Source organism: Dryobates pubescens, chromosome 36, assembly GCF_014839835.1.
Source record: "Dryobates pubescens isolate bDryPub1 chromosome 36, bDryPub1.pri, whole genome shotgun sequence".
Classification (NCBI taxonomy): Eukaryota; Metazoa; Chordata; class Aves; order Piciformes; family Picidae; genus Dryobates; species Dryobates pubescens.
In genome coordinates, this window is record NC_071647.1 from 1,692,756 (window position 1) to 1,711,865 (window position 19,110).

The following is a 19,110-nucleotide window of genomic DNA, read 5'->3' on the forward strand; positions in this document are numbered from 1 at the left end:
ATTTTTGGGGCTTGTTTAGCGACCTCAGCCTGGTTCTGGGGCTGTTCCCTCTCTCTGCCACTCTGTTCAGTGTCTCTTTTTTCTCTCTCAAACACAGGGAGACTGCACTGCTCATTGACCCCAAGAACTCCTGTTCTTCATCTCGCCAGTGGGTTGCTCTGGTGGTAGGACATGAGCTTGCTCACCAGTGGTTTGGAAACCTTGTGACCATGGTACCTACCAGCTCCAAGTTCTTGGTTCAGTTTGCTTTGAGATGTGCTGGGGGGGGTGTGGGGGTTGTGTTCCAGGTGGCCCCTGCAGAGCAGAGCTCCTTGGCTCCGAGATAAAACCATCTCAGTGTCTCAACACTGCTTTGGGGCTGCTTGGTTCCTCACCAGTGAGTCCTTCAGGAGGGTTCAGGGAGCCCTGCAATGGCTCAGGGGGGAAGGGACCTCAGGGATCAGCTGCTTCAACCTCCCTTTTCAACCAGGCTCAGCTGCTCAAGGCCTCATCCAGCCTGGCCCTGAGCACCCCCAGGCAGGAGGCAGCCACAGCCTCCCCTGGGCAGCCTGGGCCAGAGGCTCAGCAGCCTCACACTGAGCAGCTTCTGCCTCAGCTCCACTCTAACCCTGCTCTGCCTCAGCTCCAAACCCTTCCCCCTGGGCCTGGCTCCAGCCCCCCTCAGCAGCAGTCTCTCTGCAGCCTTCCTGCAGGATCCCTTCAGCAGCTCTGAGCTCCCCCTGGAGCCTTCTCCCCTGCAGGCTGCACAGCCCCAGCTCCCTCAGCCTGAGCCCCCAGCAGAGCTGCCCCAGCCCTGGGCTCACCTCTGTGGCCTCCTCTGGGCTCCCTCCAGCAGCTCCTTCTCCTCCTCCTCCTTTTCTCCTCCTCCTCCTTTTCTCCTCCTCCTCCTTTTCTCCTCCTCCTCCTTTTCTCCTTCTCCTCCTTTTCTCCTTCTCCTCCTTTTCTCCTTCTCCTCCTTTTCTCCTTCTCCTCCTTTTCTCCTTCTCCTCCTTTTCTCCTTCTCCTCCTTTTCTCCTTCTCCTCCTTTTCTCCTTCTCCTCCTTTTCTCCTTCTCCTCCTTTTCTCCTTCTCCTCCTTTTCTCCTTCTCCTCCTTTTCTCCTTCTCCTCCTCCTCCTTTTCTCCTTTCTGGAAGCACTTTTTGAGGCTGGGGCCTGGTCTTGAGCTGAAACCCCCAATCCCATCAGTCTGTGGTCACTCTGGGGAGGACACTGCCCTGGTGCCCACAGCCCTGCTGCTTCACTCAGCTCCCTTCTGGCATCTCAGGGACTCTTCCCTGCTCCAGGCATCATTCCTGCCTCTCCTTCAGTGGCTCTGAGCTCTAGCCCCCAGGCCTCCCAGCTGCCCCTGGTGAGGTTCTCTCCCCATGCAGAGCTCCTGGAGCTGAAGGGGCAGGCAGGGAGTGCTGGCTGCTCCTCTTGGGCTGAGGCTGTCCTCAGGGTGAGGAGGTTCTGCCCCCAGGTGTTGCTTCTGTCTCTGCATTGCACTTGTGGAGGATGTGGACCTGGTGGAGCAGGGCCAGAGAGAGGCCACAAAGGTGATCCAAGGGCTGGAGCAGCTCTGCTCTGGGGACAGGCTGAGGGAGCTGGGGCTGTGCAGCCTGGAGAGAAGAAGGCTCCAGGGAGACCTCAGAGCAAATCTCCCAGCTGCAAGAAGGCTGCAGGGGGACTGCCCCCAAAGGCCTGCAGGGCCAGGCCCAGGGGCAGTGGTTTGAGAGGAGGGCAGAGCAGGTTGAGGTTGGATGTGAGGAACAAGTTCTGCCCCAGGAGGCTGCTGGAAGACTGCAGCAGGCTGCCCAGGGAGGGGGCTGGGGGCTCCCAACCCTGGAGGTATTCAGGGTGAGGCTGGAGGGGGCTCTGAGCAGCCTGCTCTGGTGGGGGATGTCCCTGCTGAGTGCAGGGAGGGTTGGACTGGGGGAGCTTTGGGGGGTCCCTTCCAACCCAGACCACTCTGGGGCTCCAGCTGGGGCCTTGCAGAGCTGCTCTGGGCTGCAAGCTCTGTGCTGGGGCTGGGGTGGTTGTGCTGCTGAGTGCAGGGAGGGTTAGACTGGGGGAGCTTGGGGGGGTCCCTTCCAACCCAGACCACTCTGGGGCTCCAGCTGGGGCCTTGCAGAGCTGCTCTGGGCTGCAAGCTCTGTGCTGGTTGAAGCAGAGCTGCTGGGGCTGGGGTGGTTGTGCTGCTGAGTGCAGGGGGGGTTGGACTGGGGGAGCTTTGGGGGGTCCCTTCCAACCCAGACCACTCTGGGGCTCCAGCTGGGGCCTTGCAGAGCTGCTCTGGGCTGCAAGCTCTGTGCTGGGGCTGGGGTGGTTGTGCTGCTGAGTGCAGGGAGGGTTGGACTGGGGGAGCTTGGGGGGGTCCCTTCCAACCCAGACCACTCTGGGGCTCCAGCTGGGGCCTTGCAGAGCTGCTCTGGGCTGCAAGCTCTGTGCTGGGGCTGTGGTCACTGCTGTGCTGCTTTGCCCCTGGCAGGAGTGGTGGACCCACCTGTGGCTGAATGAAGGATTTGCCTCCTGGATTGAGTACCTGTGTGTGGATCACTGCTTCCCAGAGTATGACATCTGGACTCAGTTTGTCTCTGCTGATTACACAAGAGCTCAGGAGCTTGATGCCTTAGACAACAGCCACCCCATCGAGGTAGGTCCTCTGCTGGGCTCTGCTCCCTGGGATCAGGTTGATAGAATGAGAGGAAATGGCCTGGAGCTGTGCCATGGGAGGTTTGGGTTGGCCATGGGGAAGGATTTCTGTCCTGCAGGAGTGGTCAGGCCCTGGCCCAGGCTGCCCAGGGGGGTGGTGGAGTCCCCAGCCCTGGGAGGTGCTCCAGAACCCTGTGCCCATGGCACCTGGGGCCGTGGTTCAGTGGCCATGGTTGGACTGGGGGATGTTAAAAGAGCTTTTCCAACCCAAACAAGGCTCTGGGGGAAGCTCAGAGCTGCCTGCCAGGGCCTGAAGGGAGCCTGCAGGGAGGCTGCAGAGAGACTGCTGCTGAGGGGGGCTGGAGCCAGCCCCAGGGGGAAGGGTTTGGAGCTGAGGCAGAGCAGGGGCAGAGTGGAGCTGAGGGAGGAGTTGTTGAGTGAGAGGCTGGGGAGCCTCTGGCCCAGGCTGCCCAGGGAGGCTGTGGCTGCCTCCTGCCTGGGGGTGCTGAGGGCCAGGCTGGATGAGGCCCTGAGCAGCTGAGCCTGGCCGAGAGCTGCCCCTGGGCACGGCAGGGGAGGTTGGAGCAGATGAGCCCCGAGGGCCCTTCCCCCCTGAGCCATTCCTGGGCTGTGGGGTGGCTTCAGTCCCTCTCTCTCTGCATTGTGCTCCCCACAGGTCAGTGTGGGGCACCCCTCTGAGGTGGATGAGATCTTTGATGCCATCTCCTACAGCAAGGGAGCCTCTGTCATCCGGATGCTGCACGACTACATCGGGGACGAGGTGAGGCCGGGGGGCAGCCTCCGAGGCAGCCTCAGGGGGGGGTTGGCCACCCCTTGGTGCACTCCCAAGTTGAGTTCCCAGCCCCCCTCCCCCTTGGGCTGCCTTGAGAGGTTGAGTTTTTCCCTCTCTTTGCCTTGCCAGGACTTCAGGAAAGGAATGAATCTGTACCTGACCAAGTTCCAGCAGAAGAATGCTGCTACAGGTACCTGCTGCCCCTGCCCTGCTCCTCAGAGGGAGGGCTGGGGGCAGAGCTTCACTGCTGGCTTCTTAGCCAGCTCCTGCTCTGCCTTCAAGCTTGAGGAGGGCAGATTGAGGCTGGAGATGAGGAAGAGAGACCTTGAGAGTGAGGCTGGGGAGGGCCTGGCCCAGGCTGCCCAGGGGAGGCTGTGGCTGCCTCCTGCCTGGAGGTGCTCAGGGCCAGGCTGGATGAGGCCCTGGGCTGGGGGGAGGGGTCCCTGGGCATGGCAGGGGCTTGGCACTGGCTGAGCTTTGAGGTCTCTGTGAACCTCCCAGCACTTTCTTTAACCTCTTTCTTTGGTGCCTCAGGTGTGGAAGTGGCTTCACAGCCTGGGGGCTTGGCTCAGCCCTTTGGGTACCACACAGGAGAGCCTTGGAGCAAAGCTCCTCCTAACCCTTTGGATTCTTTCCTGCTCCTTGCTCTCACAGTGTGGGTTGGGTTTGTGCTGGTTTGGTGGGGGGAAACCAAAGCTTTCCCCCCCCTCTTTCTCTCCCCCAGGAGTGGTTCAGACTCCTTTTGACTCTCCCTTTCCTTGCCCCTCACCTGCTCCAGTTCAGTCCAGACCCAACCCAGACCAGAAAGGGCAAACTGGAGCAATGCTTACAGCTCCCCAGCCCTCCCCCCCCATGTGGTGTCTGCCATGCCCAGGCTCCAGGGGGCTCCTTAGCCAGGGAGCTCATCCTGCCCTGTGCTCAGCACTGCTCAGGCCATACCTGGAGTCCTGTGCCCAGCTCTGGGCTCCTCAGGTCAGGAAAGAGGTTGAGCTGCTGGGAGGGGTCCAGAGAAGGGCAACAAAGCTGGGGAGGGGTCTGGAGCACAGCCCTGGGAGGAGAGGCTGAGGGAGCTGGGGTTGCTTAGCCTGCAGAAGAGGAAGCTCAGGGGAGACCTTCTTGCTCTCTGCAACTCCCTGCAGGGAGGTTGGAGCCAGCTGGGGGTTGGGCTCTGCTCCCAGGCAAGCGGCACCAGAACAAGAGGACACAGTCTCAAGCTGTGCCAGGGGGGGTTTAAGCTGTAGGTGAGGAGAAAGCTCTTCCCAGAGGGAGTTCTTAGCCACTGGGATGTGCTGCCCAGGGAGGTGGTGGAGTCCCCAGCCCTGGGGGTGTTCAGGAGGGGCTTGAATGTGGCCCTTGGAGCCATGGCTGGGCTGTCAGGAGGTGCTGGGTGCCAGGAGGTTGAACTTGCTGAGCTCTGAGGTCTTTTCCAACCTGGTTGGTTCTGTGCCTGACCTTCTGCAGAGGATCTCTGGGACAGCCTGGAAAAAGCCAGTGGGAAGCCTATTGCTGCTGTGATGAACACATGGACCAAACAGATGGGATTCCCACTCATCTATGTGGAGGCTGAGCAGGTAAAAGCAGCTGGGGGAGGTGGGGGCTTGGCTGGGTTTGTTCTGGTGCAGCTGCTCACATCCAACCCTCTGCCCTGGGCTCTGTGTCAGGAGCTGAACCCAAGGGTCTGGGAGCAATTCCCCCCTGAGAGCTGCAGTTTGTGTCCAGACTGAACCCCAAGCAGCTCTGCTGTCCCCAGCAGGAGGAGGACACAGAGCTGCTGGAGGGAGGCCAGAGGCTCCCTTCTGCCCCTCCCCAGCCCTCCTCTCCAGACCCTTCCCCACCTTCCTTGCCCTTCCCTGGCCCTGCTGCAGCTCCTCAGTGTCCTCCTGGGGCTGAACATGGAGGAGGGAAGATTTGGTCTCCCCATCACCTCCTTCTCCCTGCAGTTGCCTCACCCACTGCAAAGCCCTCCCTGGCCCCTGCTGGGGCTGGGGGATGCTCTGGCCCAGGGGATTCTGCTCCTTTGCTCTGCTCTGCTGAGACCTCCCCTCCACTCCTGCCTCCAGCTCTGCTCTCCCCAGCAGGAGGAGGACTCAGAGCTGCTGCAGGGAGGCCACAGAGATGAGCCCAGGGCTGGGGCAGCTCTGCTGGGGGCTCAGGCTGAGGGAGCTGGGGGGCTGCAGCCTGCAGGGGAGAAGGCTCCAGGGGGAGCTCAGAGCTGCTGAAGGGATCCTGCAGGGAGGCTGCAGAGAGACTGCTGCTGAGGGGGGCTGGGGACAGCCCCAGGGGGAAGGGTTTGGAGCTGAGGCAGAGCAGGGGCAGAGTGGAGCTGAGGCAGAAGCTGCTCAGTGTGAGGCTGCTGAGCCTCTGGCCCAGGCTGCCCAGGGAGGCTGTGACTGCCTCCTGCCTGGGGGTGCTCAGGGCCAGGCTGGATGAGGCCTGGTTGAAAAGGGAGGCTGAAGCAGCTGATCCCTGAGGTCCCTTCCCCCCTGAGCCCCTCTCTGGGTGCTTAGTGCCAGCTCTGTGTCTGGGGGAGCCAAGATGGGAGGTGGGGAGGTGGGAGGTGGAGTGGAGCTCTTCCACAAGCTGCCTCCCTCCTCTGCCTGCAGCTTGCTGCCAGGGCTCCTTTGCTCTCTGGGTGTTGGGGCAGGGAGGATCTGAGCTGGCACAAGTGCAGAGTGAGCTCCAGCAGCTGAGGTCAGCTCTTCTCATCATCCCTTCCCCTCTCTCTCTCTCTCTCTCTTTCTTTCTCCTCAGCAAGAAGATGACAAAGTGTTGAAACTAGTCCAGAAGAAGTTCTGTGCCAGTGGACCATATGCTGGTGAGTGCTGGGAGCAGGGCTGGGGCTGGCTGCTGCTTTCCCTGCCCTCTGGAGAGGTGAGGCAGCTGCTCTGCAGGTGCTCAGCTGGGCCTCAGCTGTTCCAGGGCTTGCCAGAGCTCCAGAAACCTCTGAGGCTGAGCTGTCTCTGCCAGCTGTGCTTCCCAGCTCCTCCTGGCACAGAGAGCAGCATTCCCCTGCAGGCCTGGGCTCAGGTTGCCTTCTCAGATGCTTCTCATCTGAGTTTTGCTTCCCTGATGCCTCCCCAGGGGGCTGAGGCGCTGGCACAGGCTGCCCAGGGTGGGTTGTGGCTGTGCCCTCCCTGGAGGTGTTCAGGGCCAGGCTGGGTGAGGCCTGGAGCAGCCCTGGGCTGGGGGGAGGGGTCCCTGGGCATGGCAGGGGCTTGGAGCTGGCTGAGCTCTGAGGTCCCTTCCAACCCAACCCAGTCTGGGACTCTCAGCCCAGTCTGGGGCTGCTGCTGCCCTCTCAGTTGCTCTGCAGGCTGCTGCTGGCACTGAGATAAAAACCTCCTGTGGAAGCCAGCTCTGTGCTGAGGGCCAAAGTCCCCTCCTGCTGCTGGGGCCAGGATCCCCTCCTGCTGCTGGGGCCAGGATCCCCTCCTGCTGCTGGGGCCAGGATCCCCTCCTGCTGCTGGGGGCAGGATCCCCTCCTGCTGCTGGGGGCAGGATCCCCTCCTGCTGCTGGGGGCAGGATCCCCTCCTGCTGCTGGGGGCAGGATCCCCTCCTGCTGCTGGGGGCAGGATCCCCTCCTCCTCCTGGGGGCAGGATCCCCTCCTCCTCCTGGGGGCAGGATCCCCTCCTGCTGCTGGGGGCAGGATCCCCTCCTCCCCCTGGGGCCAGGATCCCCTCCTGCTGCTGGGGCCAGGATCCCCTCCCGCTGCTGGGGGCAGGATCCCCTCCCGCTGCTGGGGCCAGGATCCCCTCCTGCTGCTGGGGCCAGGATCCCCTCCTGCTGCTGGGGCCAGGTTCCCCTCCTCCCCCTGGGGCCAGGTTTCCCTCCCCCTGGGGCCAGGTTCCCCTCCCCCTGGGGCCAGGTTCCCCTCCCCCTGGGGCCAGGTTCCCCTCCCCTTCCATGCTGACAGAAGCCCAAAGGTTTGGCTTCAGAGGTGGTGCAGAGCTTCTGGGCTCTTGACCCCAGGATCCATGGCTTGGAGCTTTGCTTTCCTCCTCAGCTGCAGTCCCCCTGGCTTGACCCTGCTCTCCTCTGCCTCTTGCCTGCCCAGCAGGCAGAGCTGCCCAGGGCCCTCTGGGCTGTGGGGGGTTTGTTGTTCTTGTGGTGTGTTTCTCCTCTTCCAGGGGAGGACTTCCCCATGTGGATGGTGCCCATCAGCATCTGCACAAGTGATGACCCTACCTGTGCCAAAGTGCAGATCCTGATGGACAAGCCAGAGCTCACCTTGGTTTTGAAAGACACCAAACCAGAGCAGTGGGTGAAGGTGAGCCTGGGGGTGGGCTCTGCAGCTCCTTCCCCTCTCCCTCTGCTTGAAGAGGGCTGCAGGAGGAGGGACACAGGCATGGAGTGAGAGGGGGATGGGAGGGGGATGGCTTCCAGCTGGAAGAGGACCTTTGGATTGGGTGTGAGGAGCAAGTTCTGCACCTCAGAGCAGCCTGCCAGTAGCTGAAGCAGGCTGGGGCTGTGCAGCCTGGAGGGGAGAAGGCTCCAGGGAGGCCTCAGAGCAAATCTCCCAGCTGCAAGAAGGCTGCAGGGGGACTGCCCCCAAAGGCCTGCAGGGCCAGGCCCAGGGGCAGTGGTTTGAGAGGAGGGCAGAGCAGGTTGAGGTTGGATGTGAGGAACAAGTTCTGCCCCAGGAGGCTGCTGGAAGACTGCAGCAGGCTGCCCAGGGAGGGGGCTGGGGGGGTCCCAACCCTGGAGGCATTCAGGGTGAGGCTGGAGGGGGCTCTGAGCAGCCTGCTCTGGTGGGGGATGTCCCTGCTGAGTGCAGGGGGAGTTGGACTGGGGGAGCTTTGGGGGGGTCCCTTCCAACCCAGACCACTCTGGGGCTCCAGCTGGGGCCTTGCAGAGCTGCTCTGGGCTGCAAGCTCTGTGCTGGGGCTGGGGTGGTTGTGCTGCTGAGTGCAGGGAGGGTTGGACTGGGGGAGCTTGGGGGGGTCCCTTCCAACCCAGACCACTCTGGGGCTCCAGCTGGGGCCTTGCAGAGCTGCTCTGGGCTGCAAGCTCTGTGCTGGTTGAAGCAGAGCTGCTGGGGCTGGGGTGGTTGTGCTGCTGAGTGCAGGGAGGGTTGGACTGGGGGAGCTTGGGGGGGTCCCTTCCAACCCAGACCACTCTGGGGCTCTGAGATGGATTTAGATTCAGACATTAGGAGGAAATTTTTGCCAGGGAGGGTGGGGAGAGCCTGGCACAGGCTGCCCAGGGAGGCTCCAAGTGTTCCAGGCCAGGCTGGGTGAGGCCTTGAGCAAGCTGTGCTGGTGGGAGGTGTCCCTGCCCCTGGCAGGGGGTTGGCACTGGCTGAGCCTTGAGGCCACCCTGAGGCTCTTTTTCCCCCTCCCTCCCTTGCAAGCATTCCTTCTGGGGGGGCCTCTGAGTGCAGCCCCTGAGCTGCAGAGGTTTCAGAGGACCTTGGTGGTCTAAGAGGGGAAAAGAGAATGGGCAAAACATTTCCTCCTGGGTTGTCTCCCTCTGAGCTTTGTCCTCTGCTGCTCCTTTTCCAGCTCAACCTGGGGACAGTTGGCTTTTACCGTACCCAGTACAGCCCTGAGATGCTGGAGAGCTTGATCCCAGCCATCAAGGACCTCTCCCTCCCCCCTGTGGACAGGCTTGGCCTGCAGAATGATCTTTTCTCTCTGGTAAGCAGCCTGTAGCCTGCCTGGACTTCAGCAGGGCCCTTTGCCACCATCCCCCCCCCAGCGAGCTCCTGGCCAAGCTGCCAGCCCCTGGCTGGGGCAGCAGCCCTGAGCTGGGTTAGGAACTGGCTGGGGGCTGAGCCCAGAGGGTGCTGGTGAGTGGTGCCACAGCCAGCTGGCAGCCAGGCCCCCAGGGCTGTGCCCCAGGGCTCAGAGCTGGGCCCCAGCCTGCTCAGGAGCTTTATTGATGAGCTGGAGGAGGGGATGGAGTCCCTCAGCAGGGAGATTGCAGCTGGCAGCAAGCTGGGGGCAGGAGCTGAGCTGGGAGAGGGCAGGAGAGCTCTGCAGGGGGACCTGGGCAGAGGGGCAGAGGCCAGGGGCAGGAGATTGAACACAGCCCAGTGCCAGGGGCTGCACTTTGGCCACAGCAACCCCAGGCTGGGGGCAGAGGGGCTGAGAGCAGCCAGGCAGGGAGGGACCTGGGGGTGCTGGGGGGCAGCAGCTGAACAGGAGCTGCAGAGAGACTGCTGCTGAGGGGGTCTGGAGCCAGGCCAAGGGGGAATGGTTTGGAGCTCTGAGGCAGAGCAGGGTTGGAGTGGAGCTGAGGAGGAAGCTGTTGAGTGTGAGGCTGCTGAGCCTCTGGCCCAGGCTGCCCAGGGAGGCTCCAGGCCAGGCTGGGTGAGGCTTTGGGCAACCTGGGCTGGCTGAGAGCTGTCCCTGCCCACGGTGGGGAGCTTGGGGGAGAAGAGCTCTGAGGTCAGGCTGCCCAGGGAGGCTGTGGGTGCTCCAGGCCAGGCTGGGTGAGGCCTTGAGCAGCCTGGGCTGGCTGAGAGCTGTCCCTGCCCACGGTGGGGAGCTTGGGGGAGATGATCTCTGAGGTCCCTTCCAACCTGAGCCATTCATGGGCAGGGGGGTGCTGGGTCCTGGGCTGGGCTGGGTGCTCCCAGGGCTCTCTTGCAGCCTCAGTGCTGCTTCCTGAGCTTCTCTGCTTGGTGCCTGTGGGAAAGTAAAACCCCTCTTGTGTCCTCCCCCTCTGGCAGGCCCGAGCTGGGATCATCAGCACTGTGGAGGTCCTCAAAGTGATGGAAGCTTTTGTCAATGAGCCCAACTACACCGTGTGGAGTGACCTCAGCTGTAACCTGGGCATTCTCTCAACCCTCTTGTCCCACACAGACTTCTATGAGGAGATCCAGGTGTTCGTGAGAGATGTCTTCTCACCCATAGGGGAGAGGCTGGGCTGGGACCCCAAGCCTGGAGAGGGTAGGAGAACTTCTACATGCTGTGGAAATCCAGCAGGAGGTGGTGGTGGTGGGGGGGAAAGACTCAGGGCTGAATGGAGCCAGCCAGGGTGTGGGGGAAAGGACACAGAGAGAGAGAGAGGCTGTGGAGTCTCCTCCTCTGCAGGCATCCCAGAGCCAGCTGGATGGCTCCCAGGGGGGCCTCTGCCCAGGGGGGATCCTGCTCTGGCAGGAGGGGTGGCACTGGATGAGCTCCCTTCCAGCCCCTAACATTCTGGGGTTCTGTGGAACAGGAGCCTGAAGTGGGACGTGGAAGATGCTGGAGAGGGTCCAGAGGAGGCTGTGAAGAGAATCAGATGGCTGGAACCAACCCTCTGCAGCAACAGGCTGGGGGAGAGTTGGGGCTGTGCAGCCTGGAGAGGAGAAGGCTCCAGGGAGAGCTCAGAGCAGCCTCCCAGGACCTGAAGGGGCCCCAGGAGAGCTGGGGAGGGACTTTGGACGAGGGCTGGGAGGGACAGGATGAGGGGGCATGGTTTGAAGCTGAGGGAGAGCAGGGTTAGGCTGGAGCTGAGGAAGAAGCTGTGGCACAGGCTGCCCAGGGAGGCTGTGGCTGCCCCCTCCCTGGAGGTGTTGAAGGCCAGGCTGGAGGAGGCCCTGAGCAGCCTGGGGCTGGTGGGAGGGGTCCCTGCCCACGGCAGGGGGGGTTGGAACTGGAGCATCTTGAAGCTCCCTTGCAATCCAACCCACTCTGTGGCACTCCTGGGCCTACAAGGAGGGAGAGCCATGAAGCTGGGTGGTGTCCTGGTGAGTCCTGCTGTGGCTGCAGCTGCCTCCTGTGTCTGCCTTGGCTCAGGCTGCCTCCTGTGTTTGGGCTGGAACCAGCTTCTGCCCCTCCTGCCTCAAAAAACACTCAGCTTGTGCTCAGGCTGGCAGCAAGGAGAGCTGGGGAAGGCTCAGTCCTGTAGCTGGAGTGGGGAGGCCACACCTTGAACCCTGGGATCACTTCTGAGCCCCCCACTCCAAGGCCAGGGAGGAGCTGGAGCAGGTCCAGAGGAGGGTCTGCAGGAGGAGCAGCTGAGGGGGCTGGGGGAGATCAGCCTGGAGAAGAGGAGGCCTAGGGGAGAGCTCCTTGCTCTCTGCAGCTCCCTGGCTGGAGCCAGGTGGGGGCTGTGCTCTTCTCCAGGGACGAGTGAGAGGCAGTGGCCTCAGGCTGCCCCGGGGCAGGTGGAGCTCGGCCACGAGCAGCAATTTCTTCCCCTTGAGGGCTGTGCAGGCCTGGCCCAGGCTGCCCAGGGCAGTGGTGGAGTCTCCCTCCCTAGAGAGACTGAAATCTGTGGTGGTGTGGCACAGAGGGCTCAGGGCTGCCCTGGGGCAGGGCTGGGTTGCCCTTGCTGCCCTCCAGGGTCTCCCCCGAGCCGAAGCCTTCGCTGCTAACCCTCAGGCAGCGCGGGAGGACTCGGCTCCTGCCCCAGCCCCTCCAGGGGGCAGAACCCTTCCTTTCCCTGCTGGCTTCTGGCTCTAATTAGTTGCCTTGTCTCCTGCTCGCTCCTTTAGGTCATCTAGATGCCCTCCTGAGAGGCCTGGTCCTGGGCAAACTAGGCAAAGCCGGGCACAAGGCGACGTTAGAGGAAGCCAGGCGCCGGTTCAAGGACCACGTGGAGGGGAAGCACATCCTGTCAGCAGACCTGAGGAGTCCTGTAGGTTACTGCAGCTTCTGCTGCCCCAAAACCTTGCCCCTTTCTCCCTTCCCACCACTGGCAACCAGGCCTCCCTGTGGGGAATCCAGCTGGTTGGGCAGGAGGCCGTGGGAGCTGGGACGCAGTGCGGTGGTGCAGGACGTGACCCTGGGGAGCGTGGTGGAAACAGCTTCAGCCTCCCCTGGTGGCCAGGATTTGGTCCTGACTGAGCTCAGCTGTGCCCACCCTGCCTGCCACAGCCTGCCCTGGGTCCTTGGGAAGGCTGCTCATGGGCAGTGCTGAAGCTGAGCTGACTTCTCCCTGCTGTCCATCCCTCACCAGCCTTCGGCCTCCAGGTTTCATCCTGGCAGGGCTCACAGGAGAGCTCTGCAGGGCTCAGCTTGGCCCTGCAGGGCACAGAGGCTCAGTGGGGTTGGCCTGGGTGGAGTCTGAGAGGTGCTTTGTAAGCTAGGGTGGCAGGGAGCAGGGTGTGGAATCTCCTCCCTGGAGACTTCCAAGGCCCTCCTGGCTGTGTCCCTGTGTGAGCTGCTTCAGCTGGCCCTGCTCTGGCAGGGGAGGGTTGGACTGGATGAGCTTCAGAGGCTCCCTTCCAACCCCTGCCATCCTGTGGGGTACAAAGGGTTCTTGTTCTGCCCTGCTGCTGTGGTTGGAATGGCCAAAGTGAGCCTGAGGGGGCAGGGGAGTTGATGCACCTTTAGAACCCAGGCTCAGAAGGTGGAAGGGCTCAGTGGCACCTTCCAGACCTCTCCACTCATCTCAAACCCACCCCCAAGAGCTGGAGGCTGGTGGCTGCCTCTCCAGAGGGGTGGTGTTTTGAGGGCCCTGCCTTGTCTCTGCTCTCCCTTAGGTCTATGTGACCATCCTGAAGCATGGAGACAGCTCTACTTTAGACACTATGCTGAAGGTGAGGCCCTGCTCTCTCCTCACCCCATGCAAGGGGAAGATTCCACCCCCAGTCTCCTCTGAGAGGGACTTCTCCTGCACCCAGCCTCCATCCCACCTGCTGCAGGTGGTGCTGGGGCTCCATCCTGCTGGCCCTTAGTGGTGAGCAAGCTGAAATTGCCACCTGGGGGAGTGTTGCCACCTCACTGTGTGTGGGGGAGGAATTACTTTGCATGGCTTGGAGGCCAAGGTCCTGCTTGACCTTCCCTGCAGGCTGCTGAGGAGGTCTGGGGGCTGCAGGGTGACTTCCCCCCTGCTCCAGGGTCCATTTGTCACATGTTGGGCTTGGGGGCTGAGCCAAGCAGCTCTGGGGAGAGGCAGAGCAGGGCTGGGGGAGGGGAGGTGGTGGTGGGTCCCAGGTGCTGACCTTGCTCCCTTGGCCCTCTGAAGCTCCACAAGCAGGCAGACATGCAGGAGGAGAAGAACAGGATCGAGAGAGTCCTCGGCGCCATCTCCCAGCCAGAACTGATCCAAAAAGTTCTCAGCTTTGCACTTTCAGTAAGTCCTTGGGGCAGCTGCTGGCAGCATGGCAGCACTGCTCACCTTGGCAGCTGCACCAGCAGCCTGCTCCTGGGGCCAGCAAGGCTCAGTGGGGGCCTGGGGGGGGTGCAGCGAGAAGTGTGGGCAGCAGGCTGGGGAAGGATTCTCCTTCCCTTCTGCTCTGCCCTGCTGGGGCCACAGCTGGAGGGCTCTGGGGCCAGCTCTGGGCTCCCCCAGTTCAAGAGAGGCAGAGACCTGCTGGGGGGAGTCCAGCAGGGGATACAGAGAGGCTGAGGGGCCTGCAGCAGCTCTGTGAGGAGCAAAGGCTGAGAGCCTGGAGCAGGGCAGCCCCAGAGGGGAGCTGAGCAACGCTCAGCAGGAGCTAAAGGCTGGGGGGCAAGAGGCTGGGGCCAGGCTCTGCTCAGTGCTGCCCAGGGACAGCACAAGGGGCACAGAGTGCAGCCCAGGAGGTTCCATCTGAGCAGGAGGAGAAAGTTGTTTGGTGTGAGGCTGCTGGAGGCCTGGAGCAGGCTGCCCAGAGAGGTTGTGCAGAGCTCCCAACCCCCCCTGGGCACTGTGCCCCTGGGCAGGCTGCTGGGGGAGCCCTGCTGGGGGGCAGGGGGGGTTGGACTGGGGGAGCTCCAGAGCTCCCTTCCAACCCATCCCTGCTGGGATGAATTCCCCCTCCCTGGAGGTGTTCCAGGCCAGGCTGGAGGAGGCCTTGAGCAGCCTGTGCTGGTGGGAGGTGTCCCGGGGTGGGCAGGGGGTTGGCACTGGAGGATCTTGAAGCTCCCTCCCAACCTGAGCCGTTCTGTGTGGTGCAGCAATGCAGCCAGGCCAGGCTGGGGCTTTGCAGGGGGGGCTCAGCACTGCTGTCTCTTTGCCCCCTCCCCAGGAAGAGGTACGTCCCCAGGACACCGTGTCCGTGATCGGCGGAGTGGCTGGAGGCAGCAAGCAGGGCAGGAAGGCTGCTTGGAAGTTCGTGAGGGACAACTGGGAGGAACTTTACAACAGATACCAAGGAGGATTCTTGATATCCAGACTAATAAAGGTAGGAGAGGAGAGCCCAGCTGCCAGCCATGACCCTTCTGCCCCCTCCCCCCCAGTGCCCAGCTCTGAGCCTTGCTTCACCTGGGTTTGTTTCTCTTCTCCCTCTCAGCTAACAGTGGATGGGTTTGCAAATGACAAAATGGCTGCAGAAGTGAAGGTAAGAACCTGGGATTTAGGGATCATGGCATGGGAGGGGGTGGGAAGGCACCTCTGGAGCTCAGCCAGCCCAACCCCCACCCTGCCCCCCAGCAGGGCACCCCCAGCAGGGCAGCCCCAGCAGCACAGTGCCCAGGGCGGGTTGGGAGCTCTGCACAACCTCTCTGGGCAGCCTGCTCCAGGCCTCCAGCAGCCTCACACCAAACAACTTTCTCCTCCTGCTCAGATGGAGCCTCCTGGGCTGCACTCTGTGCCCCTTGCCCTGTCCCTGGGCAGCACTGAGCAGAGCCTGGCCCCAGCCTCTTGCCCCCCAGCCTTTAGCTCTGGCTGAGCACTGCTCAGCTCCCCTCTGGGGCTGCTCCTCTCCAGGCTCTCAGCCTTTGCTCCTCACAGAGCTGCTCCAGGTCCTTCATCACCCTCATAGCCTCCCCTGGTCTCCTCCCAGCAGTTCTCTGTCTCTCTTGATCTAGGGGGGGCCTGGCACCTTCACCTTGGCACCCACCCCTCAGGTGTTGATAGGCATTGATAAGATCCCCTCTCAGCAGTGGAGCTTCTTCAGCTCCTGGCCTGGAGATCAATAGTGTTGGTTCTGGAGGAAGAAATGTGAGACCTGAGCTCAGCCCTGGAGTGCTGCTGGTGGCTCAGAGGTCATTATGCAGCTTGGAGGGAAACCTGATAGCCAGAGAAATGCTTCTGCACAGTGGCCTTCGGCTCCCCTCAGTCTCTCCTTCCACTCGGCCAGAAATACCCTCCCTGGGCTGCTGCTTTGGTGCTCTCCCTGGCAGCAGAGGGCAAGGCAGGAGGGGAGGCAGCTTCTGGGTGGGCTTTGGATGGATCCTGGCTCTGCTTTAGCAGAGAAGTGGAGGAGGTTTTGCCCTGGGGAGACTCAGCCAGCAGCTCTGCAAGCTTCTCGGAGCTGCTGGGACGAGGAGGTGGCAGCAGGAGCTGCGGTCAGGCAAGGAGCAGCAGTCCCCAGAGCACTGCTGCAGAGCTCAGAGCGGTGATAGTGATGGCTGGGATGAAGGTCACGGCAGAGTTTGGGTTGGAAAAGGCCTCCAGCATCAGCCAGTCCAAGCATCAACCCAGCACCGCCATGGCCACTAAGCCATGGGCCCAGGTGCCACAGCCACACCTGTCCTCAGCAGCTCCAGGGCTGGGGACTCCACAGCCTCCCTGGGCAGCCTGGGCCAGAGGCTCAGCAGCCTCACACTGAGCAGCTTCTGCCTCAGCTCCACTCTGACCCTGCTCTGCCTCAGCTCCAAACCATTGCCCCTGGGGCTGCCGGCTGTGCCGCGGGGCTGCCGGTTCCAAGGCAAGGGCTGCCGGTTCTGAGATGCGGGGCTGCCGGTTGTGCCGCGGGGCTGCCGGCTGTGCCGCGGGGCTGCCGGTTCCAAGGCAAGGGCTGCCGGTTCTGAGATGCGGGGCTGCCGGTTGTGCCGCGGGGCTGCCGGCTCCGACGCGAGGCTGCCGGTTGCGGCGCGGGGCTGCCGGCTCTGACACGGGGCTGCCGGTTCTGCCGCAGGGCTGCCGGTTCCGCCGCGGGGCTGCCGGTTCCGCCGCGGGGCTGCCGGTTGTGCCGCGGGGCTGCCGGTTCCGCCGCGGGGCTGCCGGTTCCGCCGCGGGGCTGCCGGTTGTGCTGTGAGGCTGCCGGCTCCGCCGCGGGGCTGCCGGTTCCGCCGCGGGGCTGCCGGTTCCGCCGCGGGGCTGCCGGTTGCGCCGCGGGGCTGCCGGTTGTGACGCGGGGCTGCCGCTTTGCCGTCCCCCTTCGCAGGCCTTCTTCGAGAGCCACCCGGCGCCCTCGGCGGAGCGCACGGTGCAGCAGTGCTGCGAGAACATCCTGCTGAACGCCGCCTGGCTCAAGCGGGACGCCGACGACATCCACCAGTACTTCCTGCAGCGCCAGCCCAACCCCCCCCCGGCCGCGGTGTGAAGCCTCCTCTGCATGCCACCGACCAACCCAACCGACGCCGCTGCGGGTCCCGGCAGAGGGGGAGGAGAAAAAGGAGTTGGAGCTCATCAACGCCAAGAATCTGGGAGTCGTCGTCGTCTTCTTCCTCCTCCTTCTTCCTTCTCCTTTCTTTCTCCCCTCTTTTTCTCCCTTCTTCCTACTCTCCCTTCTTCTTTCTCCTTTCTTCCTTTTTCCCCCTTTTCCCTTCCTCCTCCCCCTTTTCCCTTCCTCCTCCTCCTTTTCCCTTCCTCCTCCTCCTTTTCCCTTCCTCCTCCTCCTTTTCCCTTCCTCCTCCTCCTTTTCCCTTCCTCCTCCTCCTTTTCCCTTCCTCCTCCTCCTTTTCCCTTCCTCCTCCTCCTTTTCCCTTCCTCCTCCTCCTTTTCCCTTCCTCCTCCTCCTTTTCCCTTCTTCTCTTTCTCTCCTTCTCCTCTCATTCTTTCTCTCCTCTTCTCTCTCCCCTCTCCTCTCTTTCTCCCTTCTCATTTCTCCTTTCTCTTCTCTTTGCTTTCTCTTCTCTTTCTTCTCTCTTCCTCCTCTTCCCCTCTCTCCTCCTTCTCTCCTCCTCTCTTCCTCCTCTTTCTCCTCTCTTCCTCCTCTTTCTCCTCTTCCTCCTCTTTCTCCTCTTTTCCTCCTTTCTCCTCTCTTCCTCCTCTCTTCCTCCTCTCTTCCTCCTCTCTTCCTCCTCTCTTCCTCCTCTCTTCCTCCTCTCTTCCTCCTCTCTTCCTCCTCTCTTCCTCCTCTCTTCCTCCTCTCTTCCTCCTCTCTTCCTCCTCTCTTCCTCCTCTCTTCCTCCTCTCTTCCTCCTCTCTTCCTCCTCTCTTCCTCCTCTCTTCCTCCTCTCTTCCTCCTCTCTTCCTCCCCTCCTTTTTGGGTTTTGTTTCTGGTTGCTTTTGTTCTCTCCTGGAGCCACCCCTGGGGGATTTGGTTGTTTGCTTCTCCTTTTCCTTTCGTTCTGTTTCGCTTTGGACAATGAATGTAGTTATCTGGGCCCTGCTCACACACTCCAGACTGGGGAAGCTGAAGTGGATTTGCTGTAACAATTCAGATGAAAAACCAAAACCAACCCAACCCAAAACATGGGGAGGGGGGGAGGGGGAGGAAAAAAACCACCCAACCACCACACAAATGATCTCAAAACCCCCAAATAAGCCTTCAAGAAACCCAAATAGGCTCTGAAAACCCCCAAAGAACCCTCCAAACCCCCAAGTAACCCCCCCCCCCCAAAAGGCCTAATCAACCCCCAAACCCCACCAATCACCCCAAAGAAACCACAACCAACCCCCAAACCCCCACAGATAACTTAACCCCCACCCCCCCAAACCCTTCAAATAACCCCTGGAGAATCCCAAGTACCCCCCCCCCCAAAAAAAAAAGCCTCCAAATAACCTGAAGAAGAACTCCAAATCCCCCCAAAGAAACCCAAATAACCCTCCCCAAGCCCTGAATAACCCCCCCCGACCCCCAAAATAACCCAAACAACCCCAAACCCAGAGTTAACCCCACAAATAACCCCCCAGAAACACCAATTAACCCCCCCCAAAAATTCAGGCAACCCCCAAAATCTCTATAAATAACCCCCAGAAGCCCCAAATAAGCCCCAAATCCTCTCCCCCTCCCCCCCCAAAAGAGATCACCCCCCCCAGCTGTAAATATGATAGTAATAAACTCTTAGAGCATAAGAAAACTGTGAAACCTCCTCCAGCCTTTGTCAGTGCTTCAACTATTTAACCCCCACCCCCTTCCTCCCTCCTCTTCCTCACCCTCTTCTTGGTCTGGTTTTTGTCTGAGGGTTTTTTTTTGCCCCCCCCCCTTCCTCCTTCTCCTCTTCCTCCTCCTCCTCCAAATCAAAACAAGGAGCCCCAAGAGGTTTCTAGGTCCAGTGGAATTTTTTGTGTCCTGGGGGCAGGAAATTTGGGAGCCAGGTGACTGAGAAAGGCAAGGTGGAGAGGTTCTGTGCATCCTCCTCCTCCTCCTCCTCCTCCTCAGCTCAAAGAGGGGTGCTGGGGGGGGGGGGGGGGGGAGGTGAGGTGTTGCTGTCACCACCCCCTGATCCGAGGATGGCTTTTGCCCTCCCTTTTGTGTTACCTCTCAGCAAACAAACAACAGTAAAATCAAAGAGAAATGTTCTGCTGGTCGTTGGTTCTTCTCCCTGGTGCCACTTGCTGGTGGTCTCCCTTGGTGCCACTTGCTGGTGGCCTCCCTTGGCTCCCCTTGCTGGTGGCCTCCTTGGCTCCCCTTGCTGATGGCCTCCTTGCTGGTGGCCTCCCTTGGCTCCCCTTGCTGGTGGCCTCCCTTGGCTCCCCTTGCTGGTGGCTTCCTTGCTGGTGGCCTCCCTTGGTGCCACTTGCTGGTGGCCTCCTTGCTGGTGGCCTCCCTTGGCTCCCCTTGCTGGTGGCCTCCCTTGGCTCCCCTTGCTGGTGGCCTCCCTTGGCTCCCCTTGCTGGTGGCTTCCTTGCTGGTGGCCTCCCTTGGTGCCACTTGCTGGTGGCCTCCTTGCCGGTGGCCTCCTTGCTGGTGGCCTCCCTGGCTCCCCTTGCTGG

General features: G+C 61.8%; 1 protein-coding gene across 1 annotated transcript in view; it reads left to right on the top strand.

Annotated features, from left to right (window-relative positions):
- NPEPPS (aminopeptidase puromycin sensitive) overlaps positions 1-16,670 on the top strand; it is a 49,037-nt gene extending 32,367 nt beyond the window's left edge. The window contains exons 9-23 of the mRNA XM_054176795.1: positions 98-212; positions 2,468-2,632; positions 3,308-3,412; positions 3,554-3,614; positions 4,886-4,995; positions 6,176-6,239; positions 7,554-7,693; positions 8,928-9,062; positions 10,100-10,319; positions 11,852-11,994; positions 12,842-12,898; positions 13,327-13,434; positions 14,312-14,467; positions 14,576-14,623; positions 16,394-16,670. Of these exons, the coding sequence (XP_054032770.1) occupies positions 98-212; positions 2,468-2,632; positions 3,308-3,412; positions 3,554-3,614; positions 4,886-4,995; positions 6,176-6,239; positions 7,554-7,693; positions 8,928-9,062; positions 10,100-10,319; positions 11,852-11,994; positions 12,842-12,898; positions 13,327-13,434; positions 14,312-14,467; positions 14,576-14,623; positions 16,394-16,552 (1,786 nt within the window). The 3' untranslated portion in view covers positions 16,553-16,670. The remainder of the gene's footprint in view (positions 1-97; positions 213-2,467; positions 2,633-3,307; positions 3,413-3,553; positions 3,615-4,885; positions 4,996-6,175; positions 6,240-7,553; positions 7,694-8,927; positions 9,063-10,099; positions 10,320-11,851; positions 11,995-12,841; positions 12,899-13,326; positions 13,435-14,311; positions 14,468-14,575; positions 14,624-16,393) is intronic.
- The last annotated feature ends 2,440 nt before the right edge of the window (positions 16,671-19,110 follow it).